The sequence below is a fragment of the Bufo gargarizans genome, chromosome 2, assembly GCF_014858855.1.
Source record: "Bufo gargarizans isolate SCDJY-AF-19 chromosome 2, ASM1485885v1, whole genome shotgun sequence".
In the NCBI taxonomy this organism is placed as follows: Eukaryota; Metazoa; Chordata; class Amphibia; order Anura; family Bufonidae; genus Bufo; species Bufo gargarizans.
Window position 1 is genome coordinate 391,199,021 of NC_058081.1, and position 19,892 is coordinate 391,218,912.

Sequence of the window (19,892 nt, forward strand, 5' to 3'; positions counted from 1 at the left end):
GGACGGATCCGCTTGAAGATTGAGCCATATGGTGACATCTTCAAGCGGATCCGTTCCCATTGACTTACATTGTAAGTCTGAACGGATCCGCTCGCCTCCGCACGGCCAGGCGGACAGCTGAACGCTGCAAGCAGCGTTCAGCTGTCCGCCTGTCCGTGCGGAGGCGAGCAGAGCGGAGGCTGAACGACGCCAGACTAATGCAGTCTGAGCGGATCCGCTCCATTCAGACTGCATCAGGGCTGGACGGAGGCGTTCGGGTCCGCTCGTGAGCTCCTTCAAACGGAGCTCACGAACGGACCTATGAACGCTAGTGTGAAAGTAGCCTTACTACATGGTGAACCCCGTAAAAATGTTGCTGTTTTTTTCCCATTGCCTAAAAAATTAAGTTCATAAAGTTTTTAATACATTATGTAAACCCCAAAATGGTGTTATTAAAAATAAACCTTATCCAAAGCAAAGAAGCCTTCAGACAGTTACGTGTAGGGGAAAAAAAATAAAGTTATGGCTCCTGAAAGTCAGGGATAAAATAAAATGTAAAAAAAAAAAAAAAAAAAATGTGTAATGATAGCCAAAACTGGCTGTAAGGGAATACAGCTCTGTGAAGTTTACCTTAGGTAATAGATCAGGCATCCTCAAACTGCGGCCCTCCAGCTGTTGTAAAACTACAACTCCCACAATGCCCTGCTGTAGGCTGATAGCTGTAGGCTGTTCGGGCATGCTGGGAGTTGTAGTTTTGCAACAGCTGGAGGGCCACAGTTTGAGGATGTCTGTAATAGATCATCAGCATCTGGATAGATCATCAGCATCTGATCGTTGGGGATCCGACACCCGGGACCCCTGCCGATCATCTGTTTGAGAAGGCAGCAGCGCTGACAGTAGCGCTGCAGCCTTCTCGCTGTTTACCGCAGGCCAAGTGACATCAGGACTAGTATCAACGGGGCTAAGATCGGAGCTAAGATCACTAGTTTAAAAAAAAATGCTGAACCCCTTTACATTTATGTGGTCTTAGTGTGTAAAAAGGAGTCTTTTCAATCATCAGCAAAAGAATAGCCTCTAAAGCAGGCCATATGGTACACTTTATACATCAGGTGAAGAATGGATATTATTAAAAAAATCTGAAAATTCTTTATCTGATACAGTGATTTTCAAACATATCAATGAAAAGTTTCAATGCCTCATTTAATAGTTTTATAGATAACTAATTGTGCTATGACTTTCCACAGCATTTAAAGTTGCCCGGAAGGGTTGTCCAGCCTGTAATATTTTAAATTTAGACTGCTTTTAAAAAAAATGAAAAAAGTCATACTCACCTTACTGATTCCCTGTGGGCTCTACTTCCTAGTCCCTCTTAACACTGATATGTGATTCTGTGACCAATCTGTGGCCATAGTGAGCTGAGCAGTCATTGGTTCCTTCTGTGATTTATTCCTGTGATTTAAAGAGCTGTTTCTATTTTACAGTTTTAACACATTTATGTTACTTTTTTCAGCTATGATAGAAAGTTTTTAATATTTGACACCTATCAAACTCCAGACAAGACATGCCTCAGGGTTGTGCACAGTAATTCGCGTGCCCATGTTGCTGGAATCACCCACCTTCTTCTTGTCCGTGAACGTGAGAGCACAAGGTATGAACATAAGGCATGATGCACAATGTATGCATAAAAACTGTATGGAGGCATAGGCATATGTAATGACTGTACTACAGAGCCATGGGCACTCCTTATGGAAATTTTAGCACCTACAAGCATGGGAAAATACTTGTACCTTGGCATGCAGTGGCAGATATGGTATTTCTGGGACTCCAAGCAAATTTTGCATCTGGGAGCACCAATCGCATCAATAAGCACTTTCCTGTCACACTACTAAGCTCCATCAGTGTTGCACTATTAAGTACCACTCTCAGCTAAGCAGTGCATCCTGGGCACTTCTACTACTGCTCGAGAGCTGGGAGAGGCCTTCCTTCTGCATGTACATTGTAGCTGCATTAGTTACACATTCGATATGTGTTCCATTTTAGCAGTATTGTCCAAATTCGCAACCTTACTCCAATGGCAGCAGCATTGACTCCCTTGACACCGCTCCTCCACTGGCAGCAGCATTGTCCCCCTCTCTACCACTTCTTCTAATAAGAGCTACACCTTTCTCCATCTCACCCCTCTCCAACTGGCCATATTCTCCCCTTAACCAGTGTCAGGAATGCTCTTTTCATGAATACACCAGACTCATAAACTATATGTCAAGTGAATTTTTGACCACTCACTTACATTGGGCAGCATACATTTATGGCAGATCTGTTTGAAGTCTGTGTCCCATTTGTAGGTTATAGTTGCAGTCAACCTCAGTAAAGAAGCTTCCCTTAATGGTGTTTATGAAGGTCTAGTGGTTTTCATTTGTGGTTTTATGAGTGAAATAATTTCTCCTGCCTCTTGTGATGTTGAATGATGTCAAACCACTGTAACATAATTAGACTAGTTGGATGTGGCAAGTTATATAAAGTGGACTTTGGGAGATGACTAATCTGGCATGCATTTATGTCTAAAGGGAAAAGCTAGATCTATATGTCCCATATTTTTTTAAAACATAACATGTATCAGAGGTTCTATATATATATATATATATATATATATATATATACCATATATACTCGAGTATAAGACGAGTTTTTTGGCACATAAAATATAAATAAAATTGTTCCAACAGGATGGCTTGGCTTCAGCCCATCAAAGTTCAGTCACATAAAGCACTTATCTTCAGCCCTCATGTGTCATATAACAGTTCAATTTTTAAACAGGCAAAAATACAGGAGTCATCTTTGTACAGAGTGTTGTCTAGGGTTGAGCGAAACCGAACTGTCTTGTCTTTTCCCTTCTCTGGAACACTGTGGAGAGGAATGCTCCCAAGTCCTCTCCAGACCAACACCACACACACACCAGACCTTCCCACCCAAATTCTTCAGTCACTCCTAAATCCCGGACCCAAATTCCAGCTACCACAAACTCAGCAATCTAACATCACTGGTTGCCATTTACATCCGGGATCTACATCACTGAGAGCAGCAGCCTCAGTGACACATACTTGCCATCAATAACCTCACCCCTTGAATACCTTCGCCCTCCTTCTGCCCAAGGCCAGGGGACTGGGCACTAGACATTGAAGTTTAGCAACATTCTCAGTGTGCTTCTGTAATATATGTATTTTCATTGTACCACTTTGAGTAAAGCATGAATGGCAAATATAGCATTCATATGGCTTCCTCATATGTTGTTTCAGTTGGTAGGTGTCTCTACTAGGATAACTGCACTGAAAAGGCCTTGCTCCAGTGTGAGAACGGATATGTCTCTTCAACTGGCTTACCTCAACACATGGAACATTTACAAAGTTCCTCATGAGTACGTTTGTAACGGTGATGTCTGACCAATTCACCACTTGTCACAAAGGCCATGTCACAGTCTGGGCACTTATGAGGCCTAGTACCTGTGTGGGTATTATTTATCGTGACCTTGGAGTCATTGACTATGTCATGCTGAATAACATCTGTAGTGCCTGGCAGGCCCGTAAGAATATCCCTGTTTCACTGTAGAAACTCCTTGGTTTCTTGTTTTTGTGATTTGGGCAGGGTATCACCTATTACAACCTTTTCAATTTCATCATGCACCTTAGTAACACGATACCGTAAATTATCGCTTACAGCAAAATGAGGAAACCTTTGATCAGCATGAGACTCCTGAGGTACCTCATTCATTACAGTTACATTTTCCCATACATGTTTCAGGATGGAGTCTCGTAACTGAGCAGTCCCAAAGTTCTCCCGTCACACTTCGAAGTCCGGTACATTCTGCTCAGGGTTAGACTCCTCACCCTCATCCCCAGCCAACACTGCAAGGGTAAAAATGTTTGATCCATTGTCACCCCTACAGCATCTGTTTGAGCATCCTCACCTAAGGGAACTGGGCTGAACGAAGGTGAAAATGCGACAGGCATATCAATACAGTGGGTGGAGACCAGAGTTCCCAGAACAACGGAACATCACGTCCCACAATCAACGGCTATATCAAGTCTGGTACCACACCCACTTCATGGGTCACTATGCTGCAGCCAGTCTCTACAGTCACTTTGGCAAGCAGATAATGCTTAGTGTCCCCATGGATACAAACTACCCCCACCCGCCTTTCAGGGACGACCAGGTCATGGGGTATGGCAGCATGTAAAAGGGTGATCAGGCTACCTGAGTCCAACAGGGCCACCACACTAACCCCGTTTACCTGGAGCTTCTGGGGACCTGGTTCCTGCAGGGGTGCAGTGCTGCAGACAGGATGAGCAAACATGGAGAGGCGGCGAGTGGCACCACACTCCATTGGCTCCTCCCCTTGGGGACAGTGGGCTGCAATATGCCCCGGTTGCTGATACCTCCAGCAGTCCACCTCAGGTCGGCCTTCGAGCGGGGCTTCAGAGCAGGAGGGTACCTTTCTCGGAACAACAAACCTTTTTCCCCTGAGTGACCCATCCAGGCTTTGTCTGCTGGCTCGGTTCTCCTGGTCAAAAATGGATGTGGAAGTTGCTCTCTGTAGATGACCACCGGAGGATCCCACGAACTGCTGTGGTTTACCTTTAGGCCTCAGACAGGTCTTGGTAGTCGTAAACCACTCCACAAGTGAAAGCAATTGATCCAGGGTTTTAGGGTCTCCTTGTACAACCCAGCAGTGAATGTCCCAAAGAAGTCCACTCACATAGCGGTCGAGCACGATTCGTTAGACAATGTCTTCTGGACTCAGTGTCTCGTGTTGTAGCCACTTGCGCACAAGGTGTAGCAAATCAAACATTTGAGAGCAGGGCGTTTTTTTTCTCTTCGGCAGGATTGGATGCAACATGAGGTTTTATTGAAAAAAAACACAACCAAAATTGTTCCAACAGGATGGCTTGGCTTCAGCCCATGAAAATTCAGTCACATAAAGCACTTATCTCCAGCCCTCATGTGTCATATAACAGTTCCATTTTCAAACAGGCAAAAATACAGGAGTCACCTTTGTGCAGAGTCTTGTCTAGGATGGAGCGAACCCGAACTATAAAGTTCGAGTTCGTACCGAACTTTAGGATTTTTGGACCCCGGACCCGAACATTTCAGTAAGAGTTCGGGTTTGGTGTTCGGCGATTTCTTAGTGCTTTTTGAAAGGCTGCAGAGCAGCCAATCAACAAGCGTTTAACTGTGTGACCTAGGAAGCCGGGGGAGAAGCCAGGTTTACTGGCGAAACGCCGTTGGGTCAGGAGTCGGCCAAGAGATCTTTGCACCATTCAGGGTATGTTTAATCTTGTCCATGTACTCTAACCTCAATCTCTACAATTGCCTCCTTTGCACTTTATTTGGGGCGTTGCTGTCATGAGGTTTTGAGGTACGCTTTTTTAGCTAGCATTCTTTTTTCCCTGTTGTTATTTTTGTCCACTGATCTCCCGGCCTCTCCTTGGGTCCTGCTCCTCATCTGTGTGTCCTGCCTAGTGCTGCCTTCTTTTATTATACATGTATGTATTGTTCATATATATTTATAATAAAGTGTTTTGGATTTTCATATATACGTAAGTCAGTTTTATTTTTTGGTGATTAGTGCAATTTAAGCTGGAAATGCAGCCATAATTTTCTGGGTTTTTACAAACACCCCTTTTGGCAAAATACACTATTTTACAGCCATTGATGCATCTGTGTAGTGTCCCACTAGGTAAATGTGGGCACTACACAAGGGTCAATATGGCCACGATATTGTCCACCTCCTGTGGAACATGGTCATTGTACAAACCGGATTCCCAAAAAGTTGGGACACTATACAAATCGTGAATAAAAACTGAATGCAATTATGTGGAGGTGCCAACTTCTAATATTTTATTCAGAATAGAACATAAATCACGGAACAAAAGTTTAAACTGAGAAAATGTACCATTGTAAAAGAAAAATATGTTGAATCAGAATTTCATGGTGTCAACAAATCCCCAAAAAGTTGGGACAAGGCCATTTTCACCACTGTGTGGCACTCCCCTTCTTCTTACAACACTCAACAGACGTCTGGGGACCGAGGAGACCAGTTTCTCAAGTTTAGAAATAGGAATGCTCTTCCATTCTTGTCTAATACCGGCCTCTAACTGTTCAATCGTCTTGGGCCTTCTTTGTTGCACCTTCCACTTTATGATGCGCCAAATGTTCTCTATAGGTGAAAGATCTGGACTGCAGACTGGCCATTTCAGTACCCGGATCCTTCTCCTACGCAGCCATGATGTTGTGATTGATGCAGAATGTGGTCTGGCATTGTCTTGTTGAAAAATGCAGGGTCTTCCCTGAAAGAGATGACGTCTGGATGGGAGCAGATGTTGTTCTAGAACCTGAATATATTTTTCTGCATTGATGGTGCCTTTCCAGACATGCAAGCTGCCCATGCCACACGCACTCATGCAACCCCATACCATCAGAGATGCAGGCTTCTGAACTGAGCGTTGATAACAACTTGGGTTGTCCTTGTCCTCTTTGGTCCGGATGACATGGCGTCCCAGATTTCCAAAAAGAACTTTGAATCGTGACTCGTCTGACCACAGAACAGTCTTCCATTTTCCAACACTCCATTTTAAATGATCCCTGGCCCAGTGAAAACGCCTGAGCTTGTGGATCTTGCTTAGAAATGGCTTCTTCTTTGCACTGTAGAGTTCAGCTGGCAACGGCAGATGGCACGATGGATTGTGTTCACTGTCAATGGTTTCTGGAAGTATTCCTGAGCCCATTCTGTGATTTCCTTTACAGTAGCATTCCCGTTTGTGGTGCAGTGTCGTTTAAGGGCCCGGAGATCACGGGCATCCAGTATGGTTTTACGGCCTTGACCCTTACACACAGAGATTGTTCCAGATTCTCTGAATCTTCGGATGATGTTATGCACAGTTGATGATGATAGATGCAAAGTCTTTGCAATTTTTCGCTGGGTAACACCTTTCTGATATTGCTCCACTACCTTTCTGCGCAACATTGTGGGAATTGGTGATCCTCTACCCATCTTGGCTTCTGAGAGACACTGCCACTCTGAGAAGCTCTTTTTATACCCAATCATGTTGCCAATTGACCTAATTAGTGTTAGTTTGTCTTCCAGCTCTTTGTTATGCTCAAATTTACTTTTTCCAGCCTCTTATTGCTACTTGTCCCAACTTTTTTGGGATTTGTTGACACCGTGAAAATTTGAATCAACGTATTTTTCCTTTAAAATGATACATTTACTCGAATTAAACGTTTGATCTGTCATCTACGTTCTATTACAAATAAAATATTGACATTTGACATCTTCACATCATTGCATTCAGTTTTTATTCACAATTTGTTTAGTGTCCCAACTTTTTTGGAATCTGGTTTGTATTTTATATGATGTTTTATGTGATTTTTCCTGTTATCTGTGTATCAGGCCTGTTAGGGGTAGTTCCTCCTCCTAGACAGTAGAGGGAGCTAGGGAACCCCTAGTATATATAGTTAGGCCCAGACAGGAAAGAGTGAGTGCAGTGCAGTATAGTCCAGGAGGCTAGTCAGTGCAGTCTAGCCTCCCTGAGGGTGATGAGCAAAGTAAGCTCAGAAGCTGCCACCAGGAGAAGGGTTTGCCTCCTGAGAGAAATTAAGTTCCTAAAGAGGACAGTGCAGAGCAAAAGTGATTCCAGCCGAATCAGAGAGCTGAAGGGCAGAAGGATCTATTTAAAGCAAGGAGATATATACCCAAGGAAGTTTTCCCTAACCAAGGATAAAGCCAGCAATAGGGCATACGGGCCTTGGGATAAAGACAGACAGGATTTTGAGGAAAGTGCAGCCTGATCTGTAAGTGTTTAACCCTCTGAGTATCTTGCAAGAACATTGTGCCTGCCAATTCATGTAAAGCCTGCATGTTACTGCCTCTTATCTATGGAACTTTGACCAAAGACTATAGTTAACTGTTCCAGTAAACAGAAGTTTTGGTTCACCACAACATCATGTTCCTCAATTATTACTACTATAAATCGGTGTGCCACCATTACCGGCACTGGTGTCACGAATTTAAAGGGATCTTGCCACTGGCACATTAAACAAACCTGCGACATCCAGGGCACCTCACCTACCATCAGGGCTAGTCCCTATACACAGAGAGTGCCCCAGAGGAACCCTGTGCCAGCCTCTCCATCACTGCTGTACGTCTGCCCAGGGTATATAAAAGACTGTGAGTACTACAACCACCCTCGGTTAGTAACTACCCCTGTGACCTCACCATTCGCCTCATCCTGCAGGGGCTGCGTACTGCATATTTTGGCGTAAAAAAACAGGATACGAATATTCCTGCGCCATTGTGGAATCTGAACTGTGTGCCGTTATTACCTATAAAGTGATAAATGCCCTATTTGTTTACTTGAAAATTGTTGGGCCCAAGAACTGTGAAAAATCGCAGTGTGAAAACTGTATATGGTGGACTGTTTGCCGCTTATTAAGGCACCGCTTGCTGTCAGTGAATGGAAATCGTTATACTCAAAGATGGCCGCCTAAGTTGATTGGATTATCGGTGCGCCTCGTTCTGTCTGTTTGGCATGAAAAAGAAGAAGAGAATGTGCCGCCCAGCCTGCAAAAGGAAAGGTACCGTCCCTGTCTGGGAAGAAGATACCGCCTACCTTGAATCCCGGAGCTCAGAGAGGCCGCGCCTATCTCCTGACACTGCGCTTGAGACCTCTGCACGACGTAACCACATACCTCGCGAGACTTGGAATGTGCATCACCGGAGTAAGTAAAAACTTTTGTATTCACCGGCCCCTTTATATACAAGCACCGGGGAGGTTCCGATCCTTGCTAAGAGACTGGGGGAGGTCCCTCACTAGTAACAAAAGACTTAATCCGGGGGGAGAAGTACATCCAACATAGATCTGGCCTGCCCAACCGCTCCTTAAAGGGCCATACCCTCGCTGTGGTCACTGTTAGCAACGGCCTAAGAAAGTAAAGTCCAGCGTGGGTCTGCATATAGAATTTGCCTCCATAGACCACGCCATGTCCGCACCTGAGGGGATGGAGCAGGTGACCCTCGATATAGCTGCTGAAATGCACGCCGCTGATAACAGGGCGCCCACCGCTGCGGCAGCATCTAGCCTGATGCCACTGACCATGCCATATTATTTCGGGGCCCCCTGGTCCCCGCAATATTCAGGGGAAGCCCACAAATGGAAGGACTTTAGAGACCAGATCCTGGCCTTATTCTGGCTCTATCCTATCTCCACAGAGCAACAAATGGAGATCCTCTTAGCACAATTAGAAGGGTCCACCTGCAGGGAGGTCATGGCCCAGTTCCGAAAAGAATAGCCTGGAACAAATCTTTGATCGCCTGGGCACCACGTTTGAGGCCAGAACGGTGTCAGAGGTTAAGATGCGGTTTTTCAGCAGGAAGCAACAACCTGGTGAGTCACTCCGTGATTTTGCTTTGTCCCTGCAAGAGACCCTGAGGGCCGTGGTCCAGGTGGACCCCAGGGAGGCTGAGGACCAGGACCGGACTCTGAGAGAGCAGTTCATTGTGGGTGTAAACACTGAGCACTTAAAGGGCCAGCTGAGGATGCTGTCGGCCCAACACCCCATTTGTGCGTTTTTGGACTTTAAAGAGCTGGCCATCAGTATCCTAGGTCAAAACCCGCCCATGGGGCCAGCGGCCTCCCTTGAACCTCAGGCCTGCCAGCCAAAAACTGTTAATGTGAGACCGTCCGGAGCCAGTCAAGCCACCCAGGCTCCAGTAACAGATGTGGTGGCGGCGTTAATGGAGCAAGTTAACCATCTTACTAAGAGCCTAGAAAAAGTGTGCAGGAAAATTGAGGAATGGGAAAGACCATTGTTATTGGAAGACGAAAGCCCTCTTCCTAAAAGGCTCCTCCCGCCTGCATATAAAGAGGTCTACCCCAAAGAACCCGATGGGTGACCGAGTTACCGGTCTAAGAATCGCAAGCAGCCTGTCTGCCACTATTGTAAAAAATATGGACATACTGAAGCAACATGTTGGCAGTTAAACGGGCCACCCCCAAGGCAGAGGACTGCCCCTCGGGAGGTAGAACAGTAGGTCCAAAGGATCCAAGTTGGATGCCCAGATACGTAGGGACTCGTCCAAAAATTAACATATGCATCAACGGGATACCTCTTGAAGCCCTGCTGGATACTGGGTCTCAGGTCACCACCATTCAACGACCCACCTTTGACAAATTCTGGGATTCAAGTCTCCTCACCCAGCCACTGGAATCCTGGCTGGATATTATTGCTAGCAACGGCAAGCCGGTGAAAGTCCATGGGTACTGGGAACCTACCCTTCAGGTGGGAGAAGCCGCAGATGAAGGGGGACACCCCGTGATCCTAGGGACTAATGTCTTTAAAAATTGTTACTCCGAGGTGCTTGAGGCATTGAACCAATTCATACCTTCAGCTTCACCTGTTGCTAAAAGAGTCATTCAAAAGACTATCAGTGTGCTCTGTGCTCAGCAAACATTTGCAAACGGAAAAGGAGAAATCTGTACCGCCCGGTAATCCTGCCACCAAATTCCCAGATCATCCTGTGGTGCCATGCTGTGCTAGGGATCCAGGGCCAAGACTATCAAGCCCTAGTGGAGCCTATCCAAATTGACAATCATCACTTCATGCGAGCAGCCAAGAGCCTGGTGACTGTATCTCAAGGTAAAGTGCCTGTCCGTTTGATTAATTTCGGTGATCACCCTGTTACTCTCTCTAAGCACTGCCTGTTGCTCAGCTTTTCCAGGTATCATTCCAGGATGTTATCCGTCTGCCTGCCATGGAGACGTTCCAAACTGCACCAAGCAGCAGCGCCCCCGCCAGCGCCTCTTCAGTATGCTGGTGGGAGGAACTTCATGTGGGGAACTAATCCACCCCAAAGGAACAAATAGAGGGAGTCCTGAGACTGTGTTGGTATTCAGGAACAGGGTTAGGATAAGAGACATACCATCAGGCCCCCGTTATTTACTTATCCTAAAACAAAGGACACGGACACCGTTTAACTTTTAACTCTCTTTTACTGGGTGATGATCGGCCACAGCTAACATTATAAAGGCAAATTTAAACTCCTACTCCAGCCACTCCTTCGGTGTGGTGTGCCAACCCCTGGACCCCAGAGGGCACGTGCGCCAAATCTGTTCCCATCATGCTCCTGTTCTCTACATTGCCGCCAGCTGTGACTTCCGAATTCCGCACCAACTCAGGAACTTCGAAAAAGGAAAGACAACATGACCATCCAAATACAAGACAAACAAAACCATAACAGGGGAGGGAGGGCGGGACCAGCTTGCCTTCGCTGAACAGAAGAAGAGGCAGGAGCGGGGGGGGGGGCGTATATATCACCTGCCATTGCCACCTCCCCTTCCTGCTCCTTAGCCAGACCGCCATTCATTTAACCCTTCCACCCCACACTCCCAACTCCTATTAACCACACATCGCCCAGACGGGCCAGAGGGAAGGGGCAGGGGCCTGCTTATAACCTGGGAAGGGATGGGGGGAACCATCAGTCCCTCATCACCCTCCCTAAGCTGTCGGGTGCTCTCCAGTCTGGTGAAAGAGCACCACAAGGCCTTTAGCAAGCACTCCACGGACTACGGAGAGGTCAGTGTAATCAAACACACCATACCCACTGGCTCGCATCCTCCTATCAAGGAGAGATACAGACCCATACCACCTACTACCTATCAGTCCGTAAAAGAGATGATACAGGAAATGAAAGACTCTAATTTAATCCGGGACAGTCATAGTCCCTGGGCTGCGCCCCTAGTCCTTGTTCGTAAAAAGGATGACAGTATTAGGTTCTGCGTGGACTATAGGAAAATCAATCAAATCACCCACAAAGACGCTTATCCGTTGCCACGCATTGAAGAGTCTTTGACTGCTCTGGGGTCATCAGCCTACTTCTCAACTCTGGACTTAACCAGTGGATACTGGCAGGTACCTATGGCCCTGGAAGACCGGGAAAAGACTGCTTTCATTACGCCTATGGGCCTGTTTGAATTTAATTACATGCCTTTCGGACTATGTAACGCTCCAGGGACGTTCCAGCGGTTAATGGAGCGTTGTTTAGGCCATAAGAACTTTGAGACTGTACTGCTATACTTGGATGACGTCATTATCAACTCCAAGACATATGAGGATCATTTAAAACATCTGGCGGAAGTGCTTCATGTCCTCGTTTAATATGGCCTTAAAATCAAGCCGTCCAAGTGCCATCTACTGAAAACAGCCGTTAAGTACCTAGGGCACGTTGGTAGTGCCGAAGGAGTTCCGCCTGACCCTGATAAACTTGCTGCTGTCCGTAATTGGCCTACTCCTACCACCGTGAAGGAGGTGAGAAGTTTCCTCAGCTTTGCAGGATATTACAGACGCTTCATCCCGCATTTTACACAGATTGCGGATCCGATCCAGGAACTCATAAGGGGGCATCCCAAAAAGAGTCCAAATCCCTGTTGAATGGAATGAAGAACGGGAGATTGCCTTCCAGCTCCTGAAGAAGAAGCTGACCGAACCCCCTGTCCTGGGTTTCCCGGATTATCAGAAGCCGTTCCACCTCTATACGGATGCCAGTAAAAGAGGCCTGGGAGCCGTGTTGGCTCAGGTGCAAGACAACAAAGAGAGGGTGATTGCCTATGCCAGCAGATCCAAATTATAGTTCCTTCAAGCTGGAATTCCTTGCTTTAGTGTGGGCTGTGACTGAAAAATTCAAGGACTACCTTGCTGCCACTCAGTTTGTCGCCTTCACTGACAACAATCCCCTGGCGCATTTGAATACAGCCAAGTTAGGGGCTCTGGAGCAAAGATGGGCCTCCCGCCTTGCCAACTATGACTTTACTGTGAAATACCGGGCAGGCCGTTCAAGTGATAATGCTGATGCTCTGTCTCAGCTTCCCACTACAGAGGCCCCCGACGAACCAAAGGATGCCTGGGAAGAAGTAGAGATGCCAGCATTTTATAACAAGTTTGCTCAGCAAGATAATGTTCACACTGAACACAACTCAGCTGCTGATCCCTCTCCACCGAATAATCCTGAATCCAGAGGTGAACAAGAAAGGTGGATTAAGCTCCAGTCAGAAAGTAGAGTCCTCGGTGAACTGCTCGACTTCCTTACCAGCGGAAGAACTCCTGAAAGAGTCCGCAGGAAGAGTGCAGACCCAGAACTATTGAAATTGTGGAGACATCGCCACCTACTCTTCCTTCAAAAAGGCCTGTTGCTAAGAAGGAGCCTGGATCCAGTGTCCTGCAATCAGGTGTACCAGATCCTCATACCCTGTGGAGATGCCAGTCTTGTGTTAGAGATGTATCATAACCAGTCCGGACACTTCGGCGTGCAGAAAACTGAGGCCACCATTCGCAGAAGGTTCTATTGGATTAGGATGAGAGAAGACATTGAAAAATGGTGCCAGGAATGTACTGCCTGTGCCGTCGGGAGAAGTGAACACCACGACCAGAGAGCGCCTCTCCATCCTATCGTGAGTAAAACTCCTCTGGAGCTTGTTGCCATTGATCATGTGAAGTTGATATGGTTCTGGATCTGACTCCAATAGTCAGTGATGTATTGTTGATGTATTGCTCCGAATGATATAAAATAATTGGCATACGTACGCCTTGAAAGAGAGATCACACACAGACTGTCACAGAGAAGTCAGTCAATGCAAGATGCTGCGTTTATTGAGATTACATGATATTTTATAACAAAAAAGAGGAACTTTATGACTCGGCTAATTTGATGATCTAATTGTCACATTACTAAGTCCCATGACAAGGTATCACATTATCACTCCATACTTTAGCAATGTCAGCACTATGTCAGCAATTTCAATATCATAAAGTGTTTAGTAAGGGATTATTAAGGGAGCTGGCTGCTACTTCAGGGGCCATCTTGTTTGTTAAGCAAACTGTTAGATATAATACAAGCAAGTATACATTTGATACTAGATATATAGATATATGATTCCACAACAGTCCCCCCTTGTAGACTTGATTGTAGACTTGATTGTAGACTTTCCCTAAACCTAGCGAATCCCCTGGCATACCATTCGTATCCTCTTCACCCACAGTGGCGACAACTTATCCCTTGTGAATAAGTTCCCGATTGAGCGGACTTCTGGTAATACCCTGGGATTCATTTGTCCCTAATTCTCATCATCTCTTGGATCTTCAGGTCTGGGTGGAGGAGCTTCATCCGCGGGAGTTGGAGAAGGCGGGGGTGTCGGGAATGTAGGGGGTGTCGGGAATGCAGGGACGACATCCACATCTATTGCGGTGCTAGCCATTTGTTCATAGAGAAGTAGTATGGCTTCCTCAGCAGGCTTCTTTCTGTTGGTGATACGGTTAATGCAGGAAACAACAAATTTGATAAATATGTAGATTACCATCAATATTAGGGCTATCTGTAATATTCCCTGAATTATTCCCATCGTCCATCCACTAATTCCCTTGAACCAGTTACTGGGATTAAGGAATGAGAAAGTGTCAGACCACCATGTTGACTTATCTGCACTGTGAGACTCTAGCCACTCATCTTTTCCAAACCAGCTTTTACCTGTAGATTACCTTGTGGATCGATATAATGGCAGCATGCAGTACCTACTACCTGACACATACCTCCATCCTTTGCAGTCAAGTAGTCTAATACTAAAGTGTGTTGATTAGTGACTATGATGAGCTGATTCTGGACAACATTAGATGTATTCATCAGTTTCATAATTTCCCAAATCTGATCATCCAAGTAGTCGGTAGCCATTACTAGCTTGTCATATGTTTGTGTAAGCATAGGATAGATTAATAGAGTACTAAAGAACTTGTTGGCACCACTCATTTCCACAAGATGGGGTTTTCCATTTGGTCTAGGAATGTTATCTGCGGCTCTTTTATATAAGGTGTGTTTGGGGATAGCATTGACATTTAATTTTCCATGAGGCAGTGTAAAAGTGGCTGGTGTGAGCCTAGCAATTGTACATAAACCTTTGAAATCCGAAGGGAGCCATTTATATGCCCTGTGTCCACATACTAGGTATATATTTTTTGGGACCGAAACCACTGTACTATTGAACAAACGAGTGATTAAGTGGGCTAGTTTGATACCTTCTGCCAGTTTTTGACCCTTTTCTTGACCCTCTGTGGTTTCACTAGTCATCCCTATTGTCAAGTCCTTTACACTGCGCCGGGCGCAGGCCAGATCACCACTTGCTTCAGCATATATACCAATGCACTGTACTGGACTGTCTGGGTTGGAATCATTACAGCCTGATCTGTTATGGGAACTGAAAACCATACCATGGGTTTGTACCTGTAGGCAGTAACAGTGGGTCCAATTTGGGAAGCAGGATACATTGCTCCACATATAGTCATTCCAGGGCATATTGCTATTCTGAGCTGAGGGTCCTGTTCTGTTTATCATTAGCCATGGGGACCCATCCCATGCTACTACTATTAGGGAAGCTTTTATACAACACTTGATGATGTTTGACAAACTTATTGTCCCACCCGTCATCATCCATTTCCGCCGGGGGAGGAATGTATGCACTGGTGGTGAGTGTCACCAGTGCTAGCAGATAAAAGAAAATCATTTTGTTATTTCTGAATCTGGCGGGTTCTTTATCCTTTTGCAGTGAGAGGCGTGGATCCAGGTGGATCTCCCTTCGAGCTTTACAGAAGTTGGAGTGGTCAGTAGTACTTGGTAAGGCCCCTCGAAGCGTGGTTCTAGGGTACTTCTGACGTGTTTCTTGACCACTACCCACTCTCCTGGTTTCAGAGTGTGGCTGCCTTCTAGGGAGTCAGGATCTGGAATGGAAGAAAAGACTTGCACATGGATGTTAGACAACTGTTTGCTCAAAGCTATCACATACTTTGCAACAGATTCATAATGCATTTGCAACTGTTGAGGGAAGTACAGCCCCATCCGGGGTCCCGATCCAAACAATATCTCATGTGGAGTCAGCTTATGGGGAGGTTTGGGAGTGTGTCTGACTGCAAAGAGTGCTATTGGTAAACACTGAACCCAATTGAGCCCTGTTTCCCTAGTCATTTTCAGCATTTTTGACTTTAATACCCCATTCAGTCTCTCGACTTTGCCGCTACTTTGGGGTCTGTAAGGGGTGTGGAATGCCAGGTGTGACCCTACCATCTTCCAGACCTCTTGGGTTAGGTTAGCAGTGAATGCTGGGCCCTGATCACTCTCAATGACCTCAGGTACCCCGTACCTACAGACAGTTTCCTGTATCAATTTTTTAGCAGTAGTTGTTGCTGTCTGATTCCTGACGGGGTAGGCTTCTGGCCACCCAGAGAACATGTCTACCACTACTAACACGTATTGAAACCCTTGGCACATTGGCATCTGGATATGATCAATCTGGATCCTCTGGAAGGGGTATAAGGCTTTTGGGAGACATTTTTTGGGCGTGGGCTCAGTCCTACCTGGATTGCATTGGGCACAGATTAAACATGACTGGACATATTTCACTAGTACAGGAGTGATTCCTGGGGCTACCCATATTTTATCGATGAGCTCTTTCATTATCGTCTTAGATTGATGAGTGGGCCCATGGGCCACAGAGGCTATTACAGGATAGAGTGCTCTAGGCAAGCACACTTTCTTCCCTTGTGTCCAAAGTCCGGATTCTTCTTCCAGGGCTGACTCCTTTAGCCAGGTTTCCTTTTCTGAGCGGGTGGCTTGCTTCTGCATCTGTTTCAGTAGATCCCATGATATTTCTTGTTGCTTGACATCCGGTTGTGCTAACATGATTTTATCTGGCTGTGCTCTTTCCTCTTCCATTGCTGCCTGTTTGGCTGCTTGGTCCGCCAATGCATTTCCTTTGGCTTCTGGTGTGTCAGCACGGGTATGTGCCTTTACTTTGATTACTGCTACTTTGGTGGGCAGGAGTACTGCAGTCATCAAAGCCTCTACTGCTAAAGCATGTTTAATTGGGGTTCCTGCTGCTGTAATGTAATCTCTGGCCTTCCATATTATTCCGAAATCATGAACTACTCCAAAAGCATATCTGGAGTCTGTGTAGATGTTAGCAGTGGAGTCTTTTGCTATGAGGCAGGCCTCAGTAAGGGCTATGAGTTCAGCCTCTTGTGCTGACTGGTCTGGGCGCAATTGCCTTGCACACAGTACTTCATACTCACTAGTAACTGCCATGCCTGTATGGAATTTCCCTTTGTCATCGGCATACCTTGAACCGTCTACAAAGAGTGTCCAGTGTGGGTTTTGCAAAGGAGTATCCTGTATTGATGGTGGAGTTCCTACTTCAGCTTCCATCATTGTAATGCAATCATGTTCTTGTTCTTTGTAAAGAGAGTCGGTTGAGGCCCATAGTTCTTCTTCCTGAAGATCTTCTTCAGCACGTAGATCAATAAAATCTGCAGAATCTCCATCTGCAGTACACTCAGTACACTCCCCCCTTGGGAGAGGAAGGAGTGCAGCAGGATTGAGGATGTGGCATCTCTGGATGGTGACATTATCTGGCAGAAGCAGGCTACACTGGAGCCTTGGCGTTGTGCAGTGAGGTGTTTAGGTTGTGTTTGTTGCAGGATAGCTGAGATGTCATGGGGAGCCATGATGGTGAGTGGGTGTCCCAGGACGATGTCAGCTGTAGCGTTCAGGAGAGAACTAGCAGCATGAACGGCCCTGACACAGGAAGGGGTGGCTCTGGCTACAGGGTCTAGACGTTTTGAGAAGTAGCCTAGAGGTCTACTACGACCCCCATGGCTCTGGGTGAGAACTCCAGTGGCATGACCCTGACGTTCCATGACATAAAGGCGAAAGGGAAGCTGATAGTTAGGGATGCCAAGAGCTGGGGCAGTGACAATGATTTGTTTGAGAGATTGGAATGCTTTTATGGCTTCTGCAGTCATTTGGAAAGGAACAGTAGCAATACGGGGTATGCAATCAAATAGTGGTTGCATTAGAACGGATGCATTAGGGATCCATGGTCTACAGTATGAAATGAGTCCCAGAAAGGTTTGCAGTTGGTGAGGGGTATCTGGCAGTGGGATGTCTGAGACTGCTTTCTTTCTGGCATCCGTAAGATGCTTACTGCCTTGAGAGATGCAGTGGCCTAGGAAAACAACTTTTGGAAGACACAACTGTAATTTAGAACGTGAGACTCTGCATCCAGCATCCGCCAGGTAGGCAAGAAGTGAGGCAGATGAGTTCAGGCAGACGGGGTGTGAGTCAGCACAGAGGAGTAAATCATCCACATATTGTAAGAGTTCCACCTCTGGGTGATCTGCTTGCCATGGTTGTAAGATGGATGCCATTGCTTTGCTAAAGCAGGAAGGACTATTATGAGCTCCTTGAGGCAACACCGTCCAGGTGTATTGTTTTCCATCATGTGTAAAAGCAAAGAGAAATTGGGAGTCTTCATGTAATGGGACAGAAAAAAAGGCATTTGCTAGATCAATGACAGTAAAGATAGCAGCCACAGGAGGAATGCTAGCAAGCAAAGTGTGGGGATTTGGTGCAATGGGGGTTTCAAAGACCGTAGCCTCATTAACTGCTCTGAGGTCTTGTACCATGCGATATACAGGAGGCTGTCCCTTCACACTCTTCTTTTTAATTGGGTATAAGGGAGTGTTACATGGTGAGGTGGTAATTTTAATAGCTCCATTTGCAAGAAGAGCCTGTATCTGGAGGGTGATAGCATCTCTCTGGGAAATGGAGAGAGGGTATTGTGCTTTATAAGGCAGTAAGTTAGGATTCTTCAAGGTTACAGTGACTGGTGGGACTTTGAGACGCCCAATGTCTTGGGGACCTTTGGTCCAAAGGGTATCAGGGATGAGGTGCAAAATGCTTTGCAGCGAATCCCCTTGTTCATGTGATTCAAGTGACTGGGATTTTAATGCCATTAGGAGGCAGGTTTCTTCAGGACTCAATGCCGTACCTAAAACAACTGTACCATTTTCCTTGAACTGGATGTTGGCACGTATTTTCTGAAGAAAATCTGAGCCTAATAGGTTATAAGGACATGTCTGGCTTACAACAAATTGTGACATTACTCCAGTGGGCAGATGTAACTGTGGAGATTGGCTTTGGGATTTAGTAGAGGGAGTAATCAAGAGAGGCTTAGTAACAGGGTTGTGCTGGGTGACCCCTTCTAAACCAGAGCAGGGTAAATGCATATCTGTGAGCCAGGAAGGGAGTATGGCGGTCTCACATAACACACTGCGGGCTGCACCAGTGTCTACAAGGAATGAGAGTTCCTTCCCTGCCACATCGAGGGTGATTCGAGGGGCGGGGCCTGCAGGAGGGGCAGAGACTGCCATACACGGGGTGTCCCCTCCCAGCAACACTGGTTTGCCAACGTCCTAGTGGGATGGAGCTGGCCATGGAGGAGGAGTTCCTCTTTGGCTCTGATCTGCTGGCCACAGATGTTTGGAGCGACAGTTTCTCTTAATGTGCCCTGGTTTGCCGCACCCATAACAGACACGGGGCGGGGGTCTTTCCTCTCCTTCTTCTCCCGTCATGACTGCCATGACTGATATGCGGGATTTCTTTGTACTATTCTCCAGCCCTTTTGCAACTTGTTCTAAGATTTCCAATGTTAATGATTTCCATTCTGGGCGACAGGTTACAAGAGCTTTGTTCAGATCTGGCCTAAGGCCATCTACAAATGACCGTGCTAGGAGTCTTAAGTGCACAGGTTCATTTGGACTGAATCCCATATCTTTATAGTTTTGTTTAACTCTTTGTACAAACTTTTCTACTGACTCTGCTTTATCCTGCACCATGTCTTGCAGGGTCGTGGACTGCTCTGCTAGTCTGTCTTTCGCCCACTTATATAATTGCTGAATGAAATCACGGCCAGATTCTGAATCACGAGTGTCATAATTTGCTCCAGGGAGTTCTGGTTGGCGTATGTGATCCATTATAAGTGAAGAAA

At 46.1% G+C, this 19,892-nt stretch overlaps 1 protein-coding gene across 1 annotated transcript in view; it reads left to right on the forward strand.

Moving 5' to 3' along the window:
• The window catches only part of LOC122928207, a 157,605-nt gene that overhangs the window by 41,755 nt on the left and 95,958 nt on the right, over positions 1-19,892 (forward strand). The window contains exon 5 of the mRNA XM_044280806.1: positions 1,490-1,627. Coding sequence (XP_044136741.1) covers positions 1,490-1,627 — 138 coding nt within the window. The remainder of the gene's footprint in view (positions 1-1,489; positions 1,628-19,892) is intronic.